This window comes from Ranitomeya variabilis, chromosome 8 (assembly GCF_051348905.1).
Source record: "Ranitomeya variabilis isolate aRanVar5 chromosome 8, aRanVar5.hap1, whole genome shotgun sequence".
NCBI lineage: Eukaryota > Metazoa > Chordata > Amphibia > Anura > Dendrobatidae > Ranitomeya > Ranitomeya variabilis.
In genome coordinates this window covers 46,837,050-46,857,318 of record NC_135239.1, presented here as the reverse complement: position 1 = coordinate 46,857,318, position 20,269 = coordinate 46,837,050, and the positions used below count along the sequence as shown (strand labels likewise).

The 20,269-nt window shown below is 44.9% G+C and overlaps 1 protein-coding gene across 3 annotated transcripts in view; it reads left to right on the top strand.

Moving 5' to 3' along the window:
* TDRD5 (tudor domain containing 5) overlaps positions 1–20,269 on the top strand; it is a 107,923-nt gene that overhangs the window by 60,532 nt on the left and 27,122 nt on the right. For all 3 annotated transcript variants that reach the window (XM_077277672.1, XM_077277671.1, XM_077277670.1), the window contains exon 8: positions 573–685. In XM_077277672.1, the coding sequence (XP_077133787.1) occupies positions 573–685 (113 nt within the window). The remainder of the gene's footprint in view (positions 1–572; positions 686–20,269) is intronic.

Genomic DNA, 20,269 nt, shown 5'->3' with positions numbered 1-20,269 from the left:
ATTATGCATCCCATCATTTAGAATGAATTCCGCAATTTGTGCACATGATGCGTTTTTTTCCAGGAAAAAAACGCATCGCGGTAAAAAACGCAGCATGTTCATTAATTTTGCGGATTTTTTGCGGATTTCCCACTATATTGTTGCATTGGGAACCTCCGGAAAAATCTGCAAAAAAAAAAACGCGGTAAAACATGAGAAAAACGCACGCGGATTTCTTGCAGAAAATGTCCAGTTTTGCTCGGGAAATTTCTGCAAGAAATCCTGAACGTGTGCACATAGCCTTATGGTTTGTTGTGTTCATGTTGCTTCTACTGCTTTCTCACTAACTGATTAGCTTTGTGCCATTCGGTAGGTGTACACTGCTGGGGAGAGCATTTTTTGGATAGTGTCCGCTTCCTAGTGGTAGCAGCATTGACCATTGTCTCCTGTGTCCCCCAATAAAGGCTCAGAGAAAGATTTTACAGGGAGTACCCCAAATTTTTATTTTTGTGTTCCAAATGTTCATCTTCTCTCAACTACAAGCACATAGGGAAACTGAGATACAGGGTTCTTTTTGTGTTCTATCCTTTTAGATGAAAAAGAAAGAGCTGCTAATGACTTGACTTGCACATGGAATGTCTCTACACAGAAATCTGAGAGGATGAAACTACCAGTGATCATTTCTCCAGCAGATGGGACAATCTTGGTATCCTCTTTTTTTTTTTTTTTTTTTTTTTTTTTTAAATTGTAACTTTTATTATTTTAGCATTTGTTGCAGCCCTTTAAAGCATATCCACAGCAATGATCTTTAGGAATAAGCCACAAATGCAGTTTTGCATGCTGCTACTCATCAGGTGAAGCAAATAATCCATTAAGTATTACAGCGAAATAAAAAGAACTGCAGCATCTATTAGGCAATGTTTGCACATTGTGTTTTTGCTGCTTCTTTATGCAAAGTAAAAGCTGCTTTTTACAGTACCAGCAAAAGCTGAGATTTCAGAAATCTCATGCACACTCATGTGCAGCATGTCAATTCTCTCAGCGGTTTTTTTCACCCAAGTACAGAAGAGCAGCAAAAAAATGTTGCCAACAACATTTGCAGCATTTTAGTTGAAACAAAAGCAGGTACAGCAACTCATTTATTTTTTTATAACTAAGTTTAAACCAAAATATCTTAGTTCTAAGAAAAAATATAGAAAAAAGTCAGCTCACCCATCTATCGGTCCCAGTATTCAAGCAGTGAAGCAGGAACAAGTAAATCATAATAATAATAATAATAATAATAATAATAAATAATCTTTATTTTTATATAGCGCTAACATATTCCGCAGCACTTTACAGTATTCTTTGGAATGTAGGAGGAAACCGGAGTGCCCGGAGGAAACCCACGCACACACGGAGAGAACATACAAACTCTTTGCAGATGTTGTCCTGGGTGGGATTAGAACCCAGGACTCCAGCACTGCAAGGCTGCAGTGCTAACCACTGCGCCACCGTACTGCATGAAGATATGATCCAGCTCAGAAAGGTCCGTTAAAAAAAAAAATTGAATTCTTTAAAAACGTAAAGACTAAGAACTGTTGTTCGAAACGCGTCTGCCCACATTACATTCCCATATGGAGGTTGTGACTTTTTAAGATATGTAACGTTTTCATGGAAGATATTTTTCTAATAAAATTTGTTTTTTTTTTAAATTCTTTAACGGACCTTTCTGAGCTGGGTCATAACTTAATGAAAATATCTTAGTCTCCTCACCTGAGCATGGTGGTTATGATTAGTGTAATTGAATTAGTGATGTGTGTTAAAGTAAACAATTCCTGCCCAATGTGTGACATTGAACAATGCCCAACCAACTCAATGGCCTTACCAATGTGTAAAAGTAAACAGTGCCTGACCAACTCAGTGCACTGCCACTGACTTAAGGTACCGTCACACTAAGCAACGTCGCAGCGATATAGCCAGCGATCTGTGACGTTGCAGCGTCCTAGGTAGTGATATCGCTGTATTTGACACGCAGCAGCGATCTGGATCCCGCTGTGAAATTGCTGGTCGCTGCTGGAAGGTCTGAACTTTATTTGGTCGCTAGGTCGCCGTGTATCGTTGTGTTTGACAGCAAAAGCAACGATACCAGCGATATTTTACACTGGTAACCAGGGTAAACATCGGGTTACTAAGTGCAGGGCCGCGCTTAGTAACCCGATGTTTACCCTGGTTACCAGCGTAAAAGTAAAAAAAACAAACAGTACATGCTCACCTGCGCGTCCCCTGCCGTCCGCTTCCTGACACTCTGAGCGCCGGCCCTAAAGTGAAAGTGAAAGTACAGCGGTGACGTCACCGCTCTGCTGTTAGGGCCGGAGCTCAGTCAGTGTCAGGAAGCAGACGCTGGGGGATGCGCAGGTGAGTATGTAGTGTTTGTTTTTTTTACTTTTACGCTGGTAACCAGGGTAAACATCGGGTTACTAAGCGCGGCCCTGCTCTTAGCAACCCGATGTTTACCCTGGTTACCCGGGGACCTAGGCATCGTTGGTCGCTGGAGAGCGGTCTGTGTGACAGCTCTCCAGCGACCAAACAGCGACGCTGCAGCGATCGGCATCGCTATCGCTGCAGCGTCACTTAGTGTGACGGTACCCTTAGGTAAACTATGCCCCACAAATTCAACTCTCCCCAATGTTTTTACATTTGCAATTGTGTATTTTTTAATGAATTCATATGAACGTTTTTGCTCAGAATAGTCACAATCTTTTTCAGACATACATTTTTTTTTCTCCACTAAATAATTGAATCAAATTGCCCTTTTCCCCCAAAAGTTGTTTCATGGTTTCACCTATCGCCTTCAATTGTTCATACTTGCATGATGGAATCAAAGCTGAACTTTCAGAGTTTGAAAAGTGTCAAAAAAGCCAGCTGAGCTTGCTTTTCGCCTGCAACTTTTTTTTTACTGCCAAGAGATCAGGTTTTGGCTGCAGAAAAAAGCAGCAAAAAAGCAACATGTGAACATAGCTTTTGTTTCCAAGACTAAGGCTAACCCACTGAATTAAATACGACAAACACTAATTTTTTTTTTTTTTTGGGGGGGGGAGGGGTTTCCACAAGTAAAATTTCTTGGTGCTTTAAAAAAATATTTAGAATTGAGTCCTCAGTGGTTGATACCTTTTAATGGCTAACTGAAAAGATGGTAACAAATTGAAAGCTTTCGAGACTACTCAGGTCCCTTCATCAGGCATAGACTGTTACAAATTCTGAAGAGTCACATATTTATACACAATACAGCCCAGAAATAATGCCATAGATAAGACAGGTGATGTGAAGTGGAGCTACCATTATGTGAGAATGATAAACAGTTGTGTCCATAAATATTGGAACAGTTCATAGATAAGGACAACATCTGCGAAGAGTTTGTATGTTCTCTCCGTGTTTGCGTGGGTTTCCTCCGGGTTCTCCGGTTTCCTCCCACATTCCAAAGACATACTGATAGGGAATTTAGATTGTGAGCCCCAATGGGGACAGCGATGATAATGTGTGCAAACCTGTAAAGCGCTGCGGAATATGTTAGCGCTATATAAAAATATAGATTATTATTTATTATAAGGAGGGTGAATGTTTTATTGTCCTCTGATTGGGGTCTGGTTCTGTGTTGTGATGTCCTTACACGGTCTGAGGAGCAAATTCCTTAATTGATGTAAAAAGACATAAATCCATGCGACACATTAATTCCTGCACTGAGTGTGTCAAAGGCCGTCATCAGTTTATATTCTCAGACTCTTCTGTCTCTCTGAGATTTGAAATTACCCTTTAATACACGTAATCTCATGTCCATGGTGCTGTGATCAGGGAGACAAAAATGTTTTGCCACAGGTAGATCTATCCTTTTTTCTCTTATTGTGTGGTGATAAGAGTTCATACTTGTCTTCAGTTTTTGCCCTGTCTCCCCTACATACAGACCCCGAGTTGGACATTTAGTACAAATAATTAAGTACACCACATTAGATGTGATGCAGCTGAAAGTACCTTGAATCTTGTAGTCCTGATGTGAATTAGGGATCTTTATCTTGTCCGTGGTCATTGTGCATAAATGCGATTCTTCAGAATTTGTATTAGTCTATGGCTGATGAAGGGACCGGAGTAGTCTCGAAAGCTTGCAATTTCTTACCATCTTTTTACCTTTCGCCACGACAGCACCCACATGAGAGAGGGGATCCGCCCATAGGAACAGGAAACCTACAGAATCAAAGGAGGCGGGTCCCCCTCTCCTCCTCAGTTTTGGTTTCCTGTTCCTATAGGAATCCCAAAATACCTTCAGTAAGAAGAGGATTCCTGGGCCAATGCATCTGCCTGCGTGGTATCTGAGAGAACAGCAGGGGCTGCGGTACCAGAAGCAGCAATGGGGGAGCCCCTGCTTGCAGCCTCCCCCTTGTCTGATCGCCAGCATCCGTGTAACCTGGTCCGGGGTGGGCCGCCCAGTTCACATGGACGCGCGCAGGAGCTCCCAGCAGTCGGACGCCAGCCGGCTTTTTCATATCTCCCGGTGTCTGTAACACTGCGCAGAGAAAGGATCCGGCGCGTCTGACCCGGAAGTCATTGGAGCGCTTCCGAGGGAAGGGTTGGGGAGGCAGGGAATGTGGCACCAGATTTAAAAATGGTATGTGCAGTATAGCTGGCGTGTGCATCATGTCGGCGGCTAATGAAGCGCACTCTCCCGTGGTAGCGGTACGGCCAGCCAGCAGAGGTGGTAGCGGTAGCAGCCCAAAGAGCATCAAAAGCAGCAGTGGATGCCCCAGAGAACAGCGATCCACAGCAAGGTAGAGAGGATGAACTACCTGGATCCCGTATGGCGCCCCCGCCTCCAGAATCGGTACCGTTGAGCTTCACTGGGTGAGTGTAAATATTTCTCTACCTATTAAGCTGACCAATTCCTTCTATATACTCCTTCTTCCTAGACTAAGAAGAGAACACATAAAGCCAAACATAAGGAATGTGCCTTATGTATGCAGCCTGTTCCGGACTCGTATATTAAAAAAATATGCCCAGATTGCATTAGTCAGACCTTACGGTAGGAAAAAGTGATGACTCACATGGACATCAGAGCCATAATTAGAGAAGAAATTCAGGCTTTGGGACAGTCCAGTGCTATGAGAGGGCAAACTAGTGGTAGAACTATTACTCCTGCTACCAGTTCAGATTCTGATGAGATTCAGGCTCGATCCTCTGATTCCCTTAGGTCACAGTCAAGTTCTTCAGAGTATGAAGGTCGTTTCTGCCTCCCTATTAATAGCATTAATAATTTAATAAAATCCATCAAAAATACAATGGGATGTCCTGACACGAAGGAATCTAAATCTGCACAGGACATAATGTTCGCTGGACTAGCGCAGAAAAAAACGCAGAACCTTTCCGGTAATTTTCCCCATAAAAGAACTAATTAAAAAGGAGTGGGATAGACAGAACCAACATGGGTTTTTGCCATCATCCTCCAAGAGGCGTTATCCCTATAGTGATGAGGAGCTAACTACCTGGTCTAAGGTCCCAAAGGTAGATGCCGCTGTAGCATCTTCATCAAAACAATCAGTGTTGCCAGTGGAGGATGCGGGAGTTTTGCCAGATCCTACGGACCCTGAAAGCGGAGGACATGCTTAAAAGATCATGGGAGGCTAACACAGGGGCATTCAAACCAGCCATTTCTAGTACATGTATGGCTAGGTCATTGCTAGTCTGGGTAGATCAATTGGAAGAACAAATCAAAGGGAAAGTAGCAAGAGAGAAAATTCTACCTACTATTCCATTAATTAAAGAAGCTGTAGTATTTTTGGCAGATGCATCGACAGATTCCCTGCGTCTAACAGCCAGGTCAGACGGCTTAGTGAACACAGCCTGGCGAGCACTCTGGTTAAAGAGCTGGAAGGGGGACGCACAGTCAAAATCAAAACTTTGTGCAATCCCGTGCCAGGGTGACTTCCTGTTTGGAAAGACACTAGATGATCTGCTAATCAAAGCGGGAGAAAGAAAGGATTCCCTAATCAGAGTCTTCCTTTCTACAGGAGAGTGTTTAGAAGACGACCGTTTAATAAGGGTAGGACATATGAACCCCAGAAAGATCGTTGGGAGACGACACAAAGCAGAAAGGTGCCTTGTTTGGTGGACCCTTTGCAGCAAAACATAATAAGTACCGTTGATCCTCCAGTGGATCCTTGACCTAATAGGCTTTGGGTTAAAACTGGAATTTGCACAAATTCCCCAGGATTCATTTATAGTAACATCTCTTAGAGGGCCGGAACAACAAAAGGCTCTTGAATCTGAGGTTTTGACCCTACTGTCCAAAAGTGTTTTGGTAGAGGCACCAAGGGATCAGGAAGGAAGGGGATTTTATTCCCCTTTATTCTTGGTCGCAAAACCCGATGGTTCATTCTGAACCATTATAAATTTAAAGAAATAAAACACCTTTCCGTATAATCGTACCTTTTAAATGGAATCCATCAGGTCTACTATCAAACTTTTGTTTCCCAGATGTGTGATGGCAGGAGTAGAATTGAAAGATGCCTTCTACCATCTTCCCATACATACCAAGCACTAACAGTACCTAAGGGTGGCAATCTAGTGGTGGGAAAATCTGTCTCTCCGTGAAGGATCGTCCGTGAAGGTTAGCAAGGAAGAATCCTAAGATGTCACTAAGTGAGGCCATGTCACTATTGGGATCCCTTACCTCATGTATTCCAGCAGTCCTATGGGTCCAATAATATACTAGAACCTTACAACATGAAATTTTATGTGCACATGAATATTCACAGGGGTGTCTGGACAGGAAGATAACTTTCTCATGGTGTATTAGAATCTCTGGTCTGGTGGCTTGATAGAGACCATCTTTCCAGAGGAGTCCCGTGGATAATAGAGCCTTCCAAAATAATTACCATTGACGCCAGTCCTTCAGGATGGGGCGCCCATATGGGGGATAGCCTAGGACAGGATTGCTGGAACTCTGAAGAGTTAAATTATTCTTCTAATTGGAAGGATTTTAAGGCGGTTAGTCATGCTTTGAATCATTTCCTTTCACAGATTCAAGGGGCCCATGTAAGAATCCTATCCGACAATACCACCACAGTAGCATATGTAAACCATCTAGGCGGAACGCGGTCGTAAAAACTAATGTCAATAATAGAGGATATTTTTCAGTTGGCAGAAGTCCATCTACTTTCCCTGACGGCCCTCCATATCAGAGGAGTGGAAAATACAAAAGCTGACTTTCTCAGTCAAGGCATGCTACGCCAGGGAGAATGGACTCTTAATGGCCACATATTCAAAAAGATAGTGGACTTATAGGATCTTCCACAAATAGATCTGTTTGCCAACAGGAAAAACAGACCAGTACAAATATTTGCCTCACTAAACAAAATAGATCGGCCGGACATACTGGACTCTCTTCAGTTTCCCTGGAAGTTCGATCTAGCATATGCTTTCCCTCCAATAACACTAATTCCGCTGGTGCACAGGAAAATCAGGAGGGAGAAAGCAAGGGTGATACTTATCGCACCCTTCTGGCCGAAGAGACCCTGGTTCTCTTGTCTCCGAGCCATGTCAGTATGCGACCCCTGGATTCTTCAATGAGACCCGAAGCTGCTCTTTCAAGGTCCATTCTTCCACCCTCAAGTGAAGGGCTTACACTTGATGGCGTGGAACTTGAGAGGCAGCTATTAAGTTGAAGAGGGTTCTCTAATGACCTTGTTAACACACTTTTACTAAGAAGGAAAAAATCTACTACATTAATATATAGAAGAGTGTGGAGAAAATTTCTAAACTTCCATACAAGAGCTTTATCTAGAGAAGTCCCAATTTTACCCATCCTAGAATTTTTACAAAAAGGTCGAGAGCTTGGTTTATTAGTGAGCACTTTTAAAAGTCCAGATTTCAGCGTTGGGGGCTCTTTATGGCTGTAATATAGTAGGAGATAAATGGGTCACAAGATTCATTAAGGCATGTGAGCGAAGTTGGCCGATCCACATTCCACGTTTACCACCATGGGATTTGAATTTGGTTCTTGAAGCTTAAACTAGTTTACCGTTTGAGCCATTACAATCTATCCCCTTAAACAACGTGTCATATAAGGTAGCTCTACTAGTAGCTTTGACATCAGCCAGAAGTCAGTGACATCCAAGCTCTCTCCATAGACCCCCTTTTTTGTTAGTATTCCAAGACAGGACAGTACTCAAACCAAGACCCATCTGTTATGACCTGGTGGTAACGGAGCAGCACTGATGTTACCTGGTGGGAACGAAGCAGCACTGATATGACCTGGTGGGTATGGAGCAGCACTGATATGACCTGGTGGATATGGAGCAGCACTGATGTGACCTGGTGGGTAAAATAGATCATGGACTAGCTCTGAGGAGGTGGTAGCTTTACTGACCGCAAACCCTAATCCTAACACAAACACTAGAAATAGCCGTGGGACATTCCTGTCACTCCCTAGACTCCTCTTCACAGCCTAAGAACTAACTACCCCTAAAGATGGAAACAGAAAACTATCTCACCTCAGAGAAATTCCCAAAAGGTAAGATAGCCCCCCACACATATTGACTGTGAGTGGAGAGGGAAATGACAAACGCAGGGATGAAAACAGATTTTAGCAAAGGAGGCCAACACTGACTAGATAGGCAGAAATAGGAAAGGGCACTGTGCGGTCAGTATACAAAACCCTAAAATCCACGCAGAGATTACAAAAAGACCTCCACACCGACTCACGGTGTGGAGGGGCAACTCTGCTTCCCCAAAGCTTCCAGCCAGCCTGAATATTTCATAATGACAAGCTGGACAAAAAGAGACATAATTTTAAACTGAACAGTAAGTACTAGAACTAGCAAGAACTTATCTTATGCTGACATGGACGGCCATCAGGGAAATCCAAGGAGAGGACTGAGTCTAACCTAGAAAAACATTAACAGCTGGCATGAACTGCAGACCAGAGCTCTGTTAAATAGAAAGGCCAAGGGAGCCGATTAGTGAAGTCAGCTGCCAGGCCAAACTCCAGGAGCAGCAGTTCCACTCGAAACCACCAGAGGGAGCCCAAGGGCAGAACTCCCAAAAGTACCATTCATAACCACAGGAGGGAGCCCAAGAACGGAATTCACAACAGTACCCCCCCCTTGAGGAGGGGTCACCGAACCCTCACCAGAGCCCCCCCAGGCCGATCAGGACGAGCCAGATGAAAAGCACGAACCAAATCGGCCGCATGGACATCGGAGGCAAAAACCCAAGAATTATCCTCCTGGCCATAACCCTTCCACTTGACCAAATACTGAAGTTTCCGCCTCGAACGACGAGAATCCAAAATCTTCTCCACCACATATTCCAACTCCCCGTCAACCAACACCGGAGCAGGAGGGTCAACGGAGGGAACCATGGGCACCACATATCTCCGCAACAAAGATCTATGGAACACATTATGAATGGAAAAAGAAGCAGGAAGGGCCAAACGAAAAGACACTGGATTAATAATTTCAAAAATCTTATAAGGACCAATAAAACGAGGCTTGAACTTAGGGGAAGAAACCTTCATAGGAACATGACGAAAAGACAACCAGACCAAATCCCCAACACGAAGCCGGGGACCAACGCACCGACGGCGGTTAGCAAAATGTTGAGCCCTTTCCTGAGACAACGTTAAATTGTCCACCACATGATTCCAAATCCGCTGCAACCTGTCCACCACAGAATCCACACCAGGACAGTCCGAAGGATCAACCTGCCCCGAAGAAAAACGAGGATGAAAACCGAAGTTACAAAAAAAAAGGCGAAACCAAGGTAGCCGAACTGGCCCGATTATTAAGGGCAAACTCGGCCAACGGCAAGAAGGCCACCCAATCCTCCTGATCCGCAGACACAAAGCATCTCAAATAGGTTTCCAAGGTCTGATTGGTTCGCTCAGTTTGGCCATTTGTCTGAGGATGAAATGCCGAAGAAAAAGACAACTCAATGCCCATTCTAGCACAAAAGGACCGCCAAAACCTAGACACAAACCGGGAACCTCTATCAGGCACAATATTCTCCGGAATGCCATGCAAACGAACCACATGCTGAAAAAATAATGGAACCAAATCAGAGGAGGAAGGCAACTTAGGCAAAGGTACCAAATGGACCATCTTAGAAAACCGGTCACAAACCACCCAGATGACAGACATCTTCTGAGAGACAGGAAGATCAGAAATAAAATCCATGGAAATATGCGTCCAGGGCCTCTCAGGAACCGGCAAAGGCAAAAGCAACCCACTAGCACGAGAACAGCAGGGCTTAGCCCGGGCACAGGTCCCACAGGACTGCACAAAAGAACGCACATCCCGCGACAAGGAAGGCCACCAAAAGGACCTGGCAACCAAATCTCTGGTACCAAAAATCCCCGGATGACCAGCCAATACAGAACAATGAATCTCAGAAATTACCTTACTAGTCCATCTATCAGGAACAAACCGTTTCCCCACAGGACAGCGGTCAGGTCTATCAGCCTGAAACTCCTGAAGCACCCGCCGCAAATCAGGGGAGATGGCAGAAAGAATCACCCCCTCCTTGAGAATACCAGCCGGCTCAAGGACTCCCGGAGAATCAGGCAGAAAACTCCTAGAAAGGGCATCCGCCTTCACATTCTTAGATCCTGGAAGATACGAGACCACAAAATCAAAACGGGAGAAAAACAAAGACCATCGAGCCTGTCTAGGATTCAACCGCTTGGCAGACTCGAGGTAAATCAGATTCTTATGATCGGTGAAGACCACAACGTGATGCTTAGCTCCCTCAAGCCAATGACGCCACTCCTCAAATGCCCACTTCATAGCCAACAACTCTCGATTGCCGACATCATAATTACGCTCAGCAGGCGAAAACTTTCTGGAGAAGAAAGCACACGGTTTCATCAACGAGCCATCAGAACTTCTCTGAGACAAAATGGCTCCTGCCCCAATCTCAGAAGCGTCAACCTCAACCTGAAAAGGGAGAGAAACATCTGGCTGACGCAACACAGGGGCAGAAGTAAAACGACGCTTAAGCTCCTGAAAGGCCTCCACAGCCGCAGAGGACCAATTCACCACATCAGCACCTTTCCTCGTCAAATCGGTCAGAGGCTTAACCACAGAAGAAAAATTAGCAATGAAGCGGCGATAAAAATTAGCAAAGCCCAAAAATTTCTGAAGGCTCTTCACAGATGTAGGTTGAGTCCAATCATGAATGGCCTGGACCTTAACAGGGTCCATTTCAATAGCCGAGGGTGAAAAAATGAAACCCAAAAAAGAAACCTTCTGAACTCCAAAAAGGCACTTAGACCCCTTCACAAACAGTGCATTAGCACAAAGGATCTGAAATACATACCATCCTGACCTGCTTCACATGAGACTCCCAATCATCGGAGAAAACCAAGATATCATCCAAATATACAATCATAAATGTATCCAGATACTCCCGGAAAATATCATGCATAAAGGACTGAAACATAGATGGAGCATTAGAGAGCCCGAAAGGCATCACCAGATATTCAAAATGGCCTTCGAGCGTATTAAATGCTGTTTTCCATTCATCACCCTGTTTAATACAAACAAGATTATACGCCCCTCGAAGGTCGATCTTGGTAAACCAGCTAGCCCCTTTAATCCGAGCAAACAAATCAGAAAGTAAAGGTAAAGGGTACTGGAATTTGACCGTGATCTTTTTGAGAAGGCGATAATCTATACAGGGCCTCAAGGAGCCATCCTTCTTGGCAACAAAAAAGAACCCCGCTCCCAACGGTGACGAAGACGGGCGAATATGCCCCTTCTCTAAGGACTCCTTTACATAACTCCGCATAGCGGCATGCTCTGGCACAGACAGATTGAAAAGTCGACCCTTAGGGAACTTACAGCCAGGAATCAAATTAATAGCACAATCACAGTCCCTATGAGGAGGCAGGGAACTAGACTTAGGCTCATCAAATATATCCTGGAAATCCGACAAAAACTCAGGAACTTCAGAAGAAGGGGAAGAGGAAATTGACATCACAGGAATATCACTATGTATCCCTTGGCAACCCCAACTAGTCACAGACATAGATTTCCAATCCAGCACCGGATTATGTATCTGTAACCATGGAAAACTCAGCACAACATCATGCAAATTATGCAACACCAAAAAGCGAATATTTTCCTGATGTGCTGGAGCCATGTACATGGTCAAATGTGTCCAGTACTGAGGTTTATTCTTGGCCAATGGCATAGCATCAATCCCCCTCAAGGGAATAGGGCTTTGCAAAGGCTCCAAGGAAAAACCACAGCGCCTGGCAAAGTCTAAGTCCATTAAGTTCAGGGCAGCGCCAGAATCCACAAATGCCATTACAGAAAAGGACGACAATGAGCAAATCAGAGTAACAGACAAGAGAAATTTAGGCTGTATAGTACTAATGGCAACAGACCTAGCGACCTTCTTAGTACGCTTAGGACAATCAGAAATAGCATGAGCAGAATCACCACAGTAAAAACACAGCCCATTCTGACGTCTGAATTCCTGCCGTTCTGCTCTAGTCTAAGTCCTATCACATTGCATAGGCTCAGGACTCTGCCCAGAGGACACCGCCATATGGTGCACCACCTTACACTCACACAGGCGCCGATCAATCTGAATGGCCAGAGACATTGATTCGTTCAAACCAGCAGGTGTGGGGAACCCCACCATAACATCCTTAAGGGCTTCAGAAAGACCCTTTCTGAAAATAGCTGCCAGGGCATCCTCATTCCATTTTGTAAGCACAGACCACTTTCTAAATTTCTGGCAGTAAATTTCTGCTGCTTCCTGACCCTGACACAGAGCCAGCAAAAATTTTTCTGCCTGATCCACAGAATTAGGTTCATCATAAAGCAGTCCGAGTGCTTGAAAAAATGCATCTACATTGAGCAATGCAGGATTCCCTGGCTCAAGGGAGAATGCCCAGTCTTGCGGGTCTCCACGGAGCAGAGAAATAACAATCTTCACCTGCTGAACGGAGTCACCAGAGGAACGGGGTCTCAGAGCAAAAAACAATCTGCAATTTTTTTTGAAGTTCAAAAATTTAGATCTATCCCCAGAAAACAAATCAGGAATAGGAATTCTAGGCTCAGAAACCGGAGTCTGGACAACACAATCTTGGATACTCTGTACCCTTGCAGCGAGATGATCAACACGCGAGGACAGACCCTGAACCTCCATATCAGTACCCAAATCCTGAACCACCCAAAGATTAAGGGGGAAAAAAAAGACAAAACAAGCTACAAAAAAAAAAAAAAAAAATGACTCAGAACTTTCTTTTCCCTCTTTAGAGATGTATTTAACACATTGTGGGCCAGCTGTACTGTTATGACCTGGTGGTAACGGAGCAGCACTGATGTGACCTGGTGGGAACGGAGCAGCACTGATGTGACTTGGTGGGTATGGAGCAGCACTGATGTGACCTGGTGGGTAAAATAGATCATGGACTAGCTCTGAGGAGGTGGTAGCTTTACTGACCGCAAACCCTAATCCTAACACAAACACTAGAAATAGCCGTGGGACGTGCCTGTCACTCCCTAGACGCCTCTTCACAGCCTAAGAACTAACTACCCCTAAAGATGGAAACAGAAAACTATCTCGCCTCAGAGAAATTCCCAAAAGGTAAGATAGCCCCCCACACATATTGACTGTGAGTGGAGAGGGAAATGACAAACGCAGGGATGAAAACAGATTTTAGCAAAGGAGGCCAACACTGACAGGGAAATCCAAGGAGAGGACTGAGTCTAACCTAGAAAAACATTGACAGCTGGCATGAATTGCAGACCAGAGCCCTGTTAAATAGAAAGGCCAAGGGAACCGATTAGTGAAGTCAGCTGCCAGGCCAAACTCCAGGAGCAGCAGTTCCACTCGAAACCACCAGAGGGAGCCCAAGGGCAGAACTCCCAAAAGTACCATTCATAACCACAGGAGGGAGCCCAAGAACGGAATTCACAACACCCATCATACCTTCCTAAAGTCGCATCTAGTTACCATAGTTCACAAGAGATATTTCTTCCTTTCTTCTTTGATACTCCCTCAGGCCCAGAGGAAGAAAAGTTCCATACTTTTAGATGTAAAAAGAGCCGTCCTGACCTATATAGAGAGAACTCGCCCCTGGAGGCAGAGTAGGAGTCTGTTTGTGTCCTTTTAGGGCCACAAGAAAGGACACGGAGTCACTAAAGCTACCTTGTCCCGATGGATCAGAGAAGCTATCTGTCTGGCCTATTCGTCAAAAAGCGAGAGTCCTCCGGAAAGAATAAAAGCACATTCTGCACGGACCATGGCATCCTCTTGGGCTGAAAAAGCAGACGTGCCAATTGACTTGATATGTAAGGCTGGTTTTTACATTTGCGGTTGTGTCCGCAGCGTTTGTGCCGCAATTATCCTCATGCGTCGTGTATTCCTATCTTTAACATTAGGGACACAAGTGGCTGCGATCAGTTACGTTTTGCCTCGTTAGACGATGCATGCGTCGTTTAGTCGTCTGCGGTTTGGCGCTGTAAACGCTACATGTAGTAATTTTAGAGGGGTCAATTTGCCGCCTAGAAACGTATGCGGTTGTTAGCGGAAGGAATGCAGCAAAAAAACGCATTGCTGTCTACGTGAACGCATGCGTTCGCAAGCACATGCGTTTGCTTGCATTTGTGAACGCATGCTTTGCACCATAGGTAAACATGTCTAGACACTGATTAGCCACCTTCCACATTCAAACTGATAAAAGAAGGGAGTGGGCATTTGCAGTCCACAACTCAGCAGACTGGGAACAAGAGCAGACAGACGCAGGAACTTGGGAAGAATCAACACTCTGAACAATGTGAGTATCAAAGCCAATGTCTTTATTTTCTGTCTTTATATGTCCTAATTTCTGCCATTTTTTTCTTTCTGCATGTATCCTAATGTCATCTTCTGAGGAGCAACGTCCTGGGCCTGCACAAGCCGAACATGTCAGTGAAGTGAGTACTCACCTCCTCAGATTGGTAAGTATTCACTGTCACATCTACACGTGACAATTTATTTTTCCTTTTTTTTAGAGCACTTCTTCCACTGCGGCAGAGGCTGAGCAGGAGCAACTGGTTCACGGTTGGGTGGCAAGGCGGCAGCGTGTAAGTATACCTGGCTGACTGTTAATTGTATTCTCACTTTACTATTCTTGAATGTTCATTTCTTTAGTTTCCTCTTTCTTTACCTTTTTCTTCTTGACTCCTTTTTTTTCTTGACTTTCAATATTAATGCCAGTTTTCTGTCTCTGTTTTCTTTCTTTTCCTTATGTTAATCTCTCCAGCATTAATGTCTTTTTTTAATTTTTTAGGTTCTAGAACGGGATGAGGACCTAATTGAAAATGACCTCCTAATCTCCCTGGTCCATGAGCGAGTCCCGTTGTGGGACACCTGGGTTCCGCAGCACTCGGACAACGTGACGATCCAGCGGCTATGGAATGAGGTGGCCAAAGCGATGTTGAATGGCTGGGACAACGCCCCGACTTGTGTCCGAAATGCATTTTGTAAGTATTGCAAGCAGTGTGATGCAGCAGTGACCTTGGCCATGCTCACACAACTGTGTGTGATGAGAGAAACTCTCAGGAGTTTCTCTCATCACACCCAGTTGTGTGATCACAGCCAAAAGTCCATTGTCTAACCATTCTTTTTTGTTTTTTCAACAGTGCTCAAAGTCAAAACACGTTGGCGTTCGATGAAGGATCGCTTCAACAAGGACCTTCGTCAAGAGAGCCGGGTTCCTAGTGGTTCTGGAGCAAGAATCTGAAAATATAAATGCCACTGCATTCTGACATTTTTGAGACCGGTCCTTGCCCAGAGAACGTAAGTATTTTTTTGGTGTATTAGGTTGTGTTGTATTGCCTTAATCTGTATGTTTCTGTTCCACAGGAGTTGGCGCTTAACTTTTGTAAATGTTTGGTAGTAATGTGTTTTTTTTCTTCTTTTTTCACAGCACATGGAGCAGCGCTCTTGACCCTTGTTCTGGAGCGGTCCTTCATCAGACAGCCACGGACCCATCCCAGCCATCCAGCAGCGCTGCAGCAAGTCGGCCTGCCACACTAACTGGAGACCAGGAAGCTGGTCCATCAGGTGTTCCCCTTTCCCAGTCCTCTGCCTCTGCCCCTTTTTGGGGGGGCTCTTCCAGGCAGAGGGCCTCGGACAGGTCACTCATCCCCGAGTTTTTGCACTTGAGCTCGGTCTTTCATGATGGACTCAAGGCGATGGGTGACCGACTGGATACTGCCATTAGTCATATGAATACATGTATCCAGGAGATCACCAAAAGGCTTGACCAAGTGAAAGCCGACCTCCAGAGGCCAGCACATCACTTTTTTAATCAAATTGAACAGGGCATGTCGAAAAACACCTTACTCCTGATCTCCAGCTTAGTGTCATTGCAGGCCTGCAATGCTGCTTACGTGCAGGCTATGCAGCAGAGTCGGTATTTTCAGCAGACAGTGGCGGCATATCCACCTGTGCCAACACTGACGCTTGACATCAATGCCGAGCTCTGCTGCATACCACTGCACGGCCACCTCCATTCCAAGCACTGCCGGACACCGCTACAGCACCACCACCATGCCGAGTGCTGTTGGACAGCCCACCGCCACCACCATGACAACTGTTACTCCTGCTTGGACCACCTCCACTGCCACCACCATGCAGCAGCAGCACCCGGATCAGGACAGGTCGGCCACCATCACCAGATCCCAGCTGCAGCAGCACCCGGATCCTGGCATGCTTTTCAGCACCAGCATGCAGCAGCACCCGGATCCTGGCATGCTTTTCACCACCAGCATGAAGCAGCAGCAGCACCCGGACCCTGGAATGGCTTTCAACAGCACCAGAATGCAGCAGCAGCACCCGGACCCTGGCATGGCCTTCCCCACCACCACAACCATGCAGCGGCACATGGACCCTGACAGGTCGGCCACCACGACCAGGCCGCAACAAATGAGCCCACCAAGGCTCTCCAGACCGCAGCGCCGTTCTCAAAAAGGGAAACAAAATAAAAAGCACAGGACGATCTCAATTCCTCCCCCCTCACCTCCCAATGTGTCTGTAATGTCAGGTTTGTCTCACCCTTTCAGTGTGCCTCTGCCCTTTCGTGCATCAAGTCCCATCCCCGAACTCCCAGACCCCACTACTTTAATTGCCCCTTCTCCTGCCACCCCTGCGTCATCCACATTAAGCCAGGCCTCACAGCTACACACACCCCATTTCCGTCACTACCCCAAGCAAGCATAGTTAAATTAATTTGTTTGTTAAAAAATAAAAATGTTTTTTGCCCCCAATAATGTTTGGTTAATTGTGTATTTCGCTGCCGGCAACTCACACCGTGCACCGAATAAAACACTGCGCTGCACACTTTATTTTTTGGCCTACTCATAACTCCAGTAGTTATTAAGTAGAACACTGCACCTTTGTTTGGTATAGAGCTATGAGGTGGCCAAAAAAAAACAAAATTACTTGTATTTTCTCCATAATCTCTTCAGTCTGATTAATCTGTGTCGCAGACTGAAGAGAAAATGGCGGTAATACAAAGCAGAACTATACTCAACAGGTCATGTGTCATAAATAGTGAGTTCATGATGCACAAAACTCTGCGTCATGAACTCATTATATATGACACCTGACCTGGTGAGTAGAGAACTGCCTTGTATAACCTCCATTTTTTCTTCAGTGTACATAATCTATTTCACACAAACCGAAGAGACGATGTAGGTCATACAAGGCATATCTATACTCACCTGGACAGGTGTCAGAAATAGTTAATTCATGAGGCTATTTTTCCCTCATGAATTCATTATTTCTGACACCTTGATGAGTGTAGATCTGCTTTTTATTATACCTCCATCTTCTCTTCAGTCTGCGTCCCATAGATACTGCAGAACAGAATCTGGACGTAATGATGTCAACTACCTTTCCACTATCAACATAAGTGGTTTTTAGAGGAAATACATAGGAGACTCGGTCATGATAGCAAAACACACATTTTATTAACAAAAAATATTATTAACATTTAAAACATAACTGGTACAGGCCAAAACCCAACAGGAAATTTTACACAATATTGTCTTGCCATGCCACACGTCCAGTATCACAATCAAAATAGGCAGCAAATTGGTCCTGCATGTGGCCAACTTCAACTGTTGACCGCAGCGGGTGATGCTGGTAATCTGGCAGTTGGTTTGCAACAGGTTTATCCAGTTCAATGTTGGGTCACTCCTTAGCCATGTAATTGTGGAGAACCACACGGGCTTTGACCACCTCATCGACTATCTCCATTTTTAGATTAATGGCTGTCGCAAGAATGCGCCATTTTGAGACAAGAATCCCAAAGGTGCACTCCACTGTTCTTTGGGCCCTGGTCAGTCTGTAGTTATAAATCCTTTTAATGTGGTTCAAGTCCCGACTGGAATATGGCTTCAGTAGGTTTTCACACATCTGAAAGTCCTCATCCCCAACCATAACAAATGGCATCAGTGGGCCTTGAGTGTTGGGGAGAGGTCGTGGCAGTGGAAAATTAAAATTTCTTCCATACACACGTCGGCCCATATCAGAGTTCTTGAAAGTCTATGAGTCATTCCCACGGCCAAAAGCTCCAATGTCCACGGTGATGAAGCGACAGTCCGCATCTTCTATTGCCTTGAGCACAACTGAAAAATATTTTTTGGAGTTGAAGTACTCTGATCCAGTTCTGGCGGGTTTGATAATGCATATGTGCTTTCCGTCCACCGCTCCCAAACAGTTGGGGAAATCACACACACTCCAGAATTTTTCAGCAATTTCACTCTGCATGTCCTCCGTGGGTAGGGGTATAAACTCATCCCAGAGAACATTCCACAAAGCTCGGCAGGTGTCCGCAGCTATTCCAGACAGGGTGGAATTTCCAAGCCGGTACTGAAAGTGGAGGGATGATAAACTCTCTCCGGTTGCCAGAAATCTGAAATAAGAATAAAAAAATAAATTTACAATCAATTCCATTTATGGTGGTGTTTAGCTAAAGACCTAAAGGAAAATACAACTACATGGCAGACCAATAATAATTATGACTGGCATTTGTTTAGAATTATTACGTACCTTAATGTAACCAGGAGACGTTCCTCTGCTGGAATCGCTCTACGGAGCTGGGTGTCCTGTCTCCGGATGGCTCCTTGGACACGACCAAGCAATTCCCGGAAAGAGTCTTCAGACATCCTGGTATATTCTGGGAATTTGTCCGGGTTGGCATTAAGCTCGCCATATAGCGTGTGGTAGGCTCCACGGCTCTCCCGGAATTCAATAATGGGGTGTCTCCAAAAACGCCTACGCCGTGTCCTTCTCTGTCGTTCTCTATTTCTTTGTTGCTCCCAAGCAAACGCACAGGCAAGAAACAGCTTGATGCTTAAATCCCAGGTTGAAATAAAAGCTCTCCATGCGAAGATCCATCATGACACAGGATACAGTAGCAAACTGTGAAGATTTCAGCAGTCCAAGGGTCTATATATAGATATCCCATAATACACGCCCACTGTAGTCCCATTGGCGGTGTCTATCTAGATTTTGTTTCTGTTAAATTTTTCGCCATGCGTACAAAAAATGCAAACGCATGCAAAACGCATGGAAAAGCGTGAAAACGCCACATTTCTTTTAACACATGCGTTAATGTATGCGTCTAAAAAACGCGATTGTAAGCGGTTTTTCTTTCATTTGCGGATTAAACGCTGCCGATTCTTAACGCAAATGCAAAACTAGCCTAAGGCTGCAACCTGGTCAACGCCTTCCACTTTCTATAACCACTATAGACTTGATTTATCCACATCGTCTGACTTAGCTTTTGGTAGAGCTGTCCTTAGCACGGTAATCCCGCCCAGGTGACTCTTTCTCTGTAAGTCTCTCATGTGGATGCTGTCGTGCCAAAGGGTAAAAAGCCGGATTACTTACCGGTAATGCTCTTTTAGAGAGTCCACGACAGCACCCACTCACTACCCTCCCTAGTTATATATAGTTTCGAAGATCACCCGCTAATGGCTTCTTGTATAGTAAAGTATTTTTAAGTTATTAGCATTATCTGATAAGAATTGAACCAACACTTTGCGGTTCCTCTCGTACTCTGAAAACCAAACTGAGGAGGAGAGGGGGACGGCCTCCTTTTATTCTGTAGGTTTCTTGTTCCTATGGGCGGATCCCCTCTCTCATGTGGGTGCTGTCATGGACTCTCTAAAAGAGCATTACCGGTAAGCAATCCGGCTTTTCAGTTAGCCATTAAAAGGTATCAACCACTGAGGACTCTCAATTTTAAATATTT